Source organism: Austrofundulus limnaeus, unplaced genomic scaffold (genome assembly GCF_001266775.1).
Source record: "Austrofundulus limnaeus strain Quisiro unplaced genomic scaffold, Austrofundulus_limnaeus-1.0 Scaffold2536, whole genome shotgun sequence".
Lineage (NCBI taxonomy): Eukaryota > Metazoa > Chordata > Actinopteri > Cyprinodontiformes > Rivulidae > Austrofundulus > Austrofundulus limnaeus.
In genome coordinates, this window is record NW_013954938.1 from 14,118 (window position 1) to 15,095 (window position 978).

Here is a 978-nt window from a genome sequence, read left to right on the forward strand (position 1 = left end):
CCTTGAGGATAAAGTTTTGACTGTCAGTGTCTGTTTTTCAGGTTTTACTGTGAATCTTAAAAGTATAACTGGAAAAACATTCACAAGATATTTGCAGTTTCTATGTCAAAAAAGCTAAAAAACCACAGATCTGTGAAAGCTTTGAGTTTGTAAAAATATGGAAGTTTATATTAGCGAATCTGTTTAAACCTAGTCTAAATTTAAATGGTGTCACTGTTGTTTTGTGTTTGTCTTCTTCAATAGGCAACCAACAAACGAGGAAAGGAGACATTTCACACAGCAGCGACCTTTGTCTTGGCTACAGGTGAGAGGCCTCGTTACCTGGGAATCCCTGGAGACAAAGAGTTCTGCATCACCAGGTGAGCACACGGTGTCTCGTTTACTTTGGAGATAAAAAGCAGTTTCAATAAAAAGAAACAAGTTTTTTGCTAAAGAAGCATGTCAAACCTTCAGACAGGAGTTTTCTGGGTGTTCTCAGACATTTCAAACTTTAATCAGCTGATCTCTGTGGTGCGTTAAACATTTCCTGATACTTTCGTGTGTTTTTAGTTTGGTTTATTTGATGATAGGAGAGAAATATATTTAATCTTATAAAAACAAAATCCAACTATTAAACTGCCCATGTGATTAGGCTCAAATGTCTGTCAGCCGTAGCTCTAAGTGATAGAATTTCCCTGAAAATTTCATCAAAATCCAAGGTGGGCTTATTTTACTAGGGTGCTGTGAAACAATGGAAGGCCATTTTTTTATATTATTTTTTTATTATTATTTTGTTTATTCTGCCAACCAGAGGTTTTTTCACCATGTTCTTGTGAGAGGAGTATGATGAAACTTGGCAATTAAACATAGAACTAGCATAAATATGGAGAGGCACAAAGGTCCAGATATGGGTTTTGGCTCTCCAGCGCCCTCTAAATATCAGTCCCTCTCATGACTTAAACATGTGAAATTTGGTACACGGGTCCATCAGTCTATTAC

The 978-nt window shown here is 36.6% G+C and overlaps 1 protein-coding gene across 1 annotated transcript in view; it reads left to right on the plus strand.

Moving 5' to 3' along the window:
- Positions 1-978, plus strand: part of txnrd3 (thioredoxin reductase 3) — a gene marked incomplete at its 5' end in the record, with an annotated part of 31,128 nt that overhangs the window by 13,772 nt on the left and 16,378 nt on the right. Inside the window, 1 exon segment of the mRNA XM_013999880.1 lies at positions 244-359. Coding sequence (XP_013855334.1) covers positions 244-359 — 116 coding nt within the window.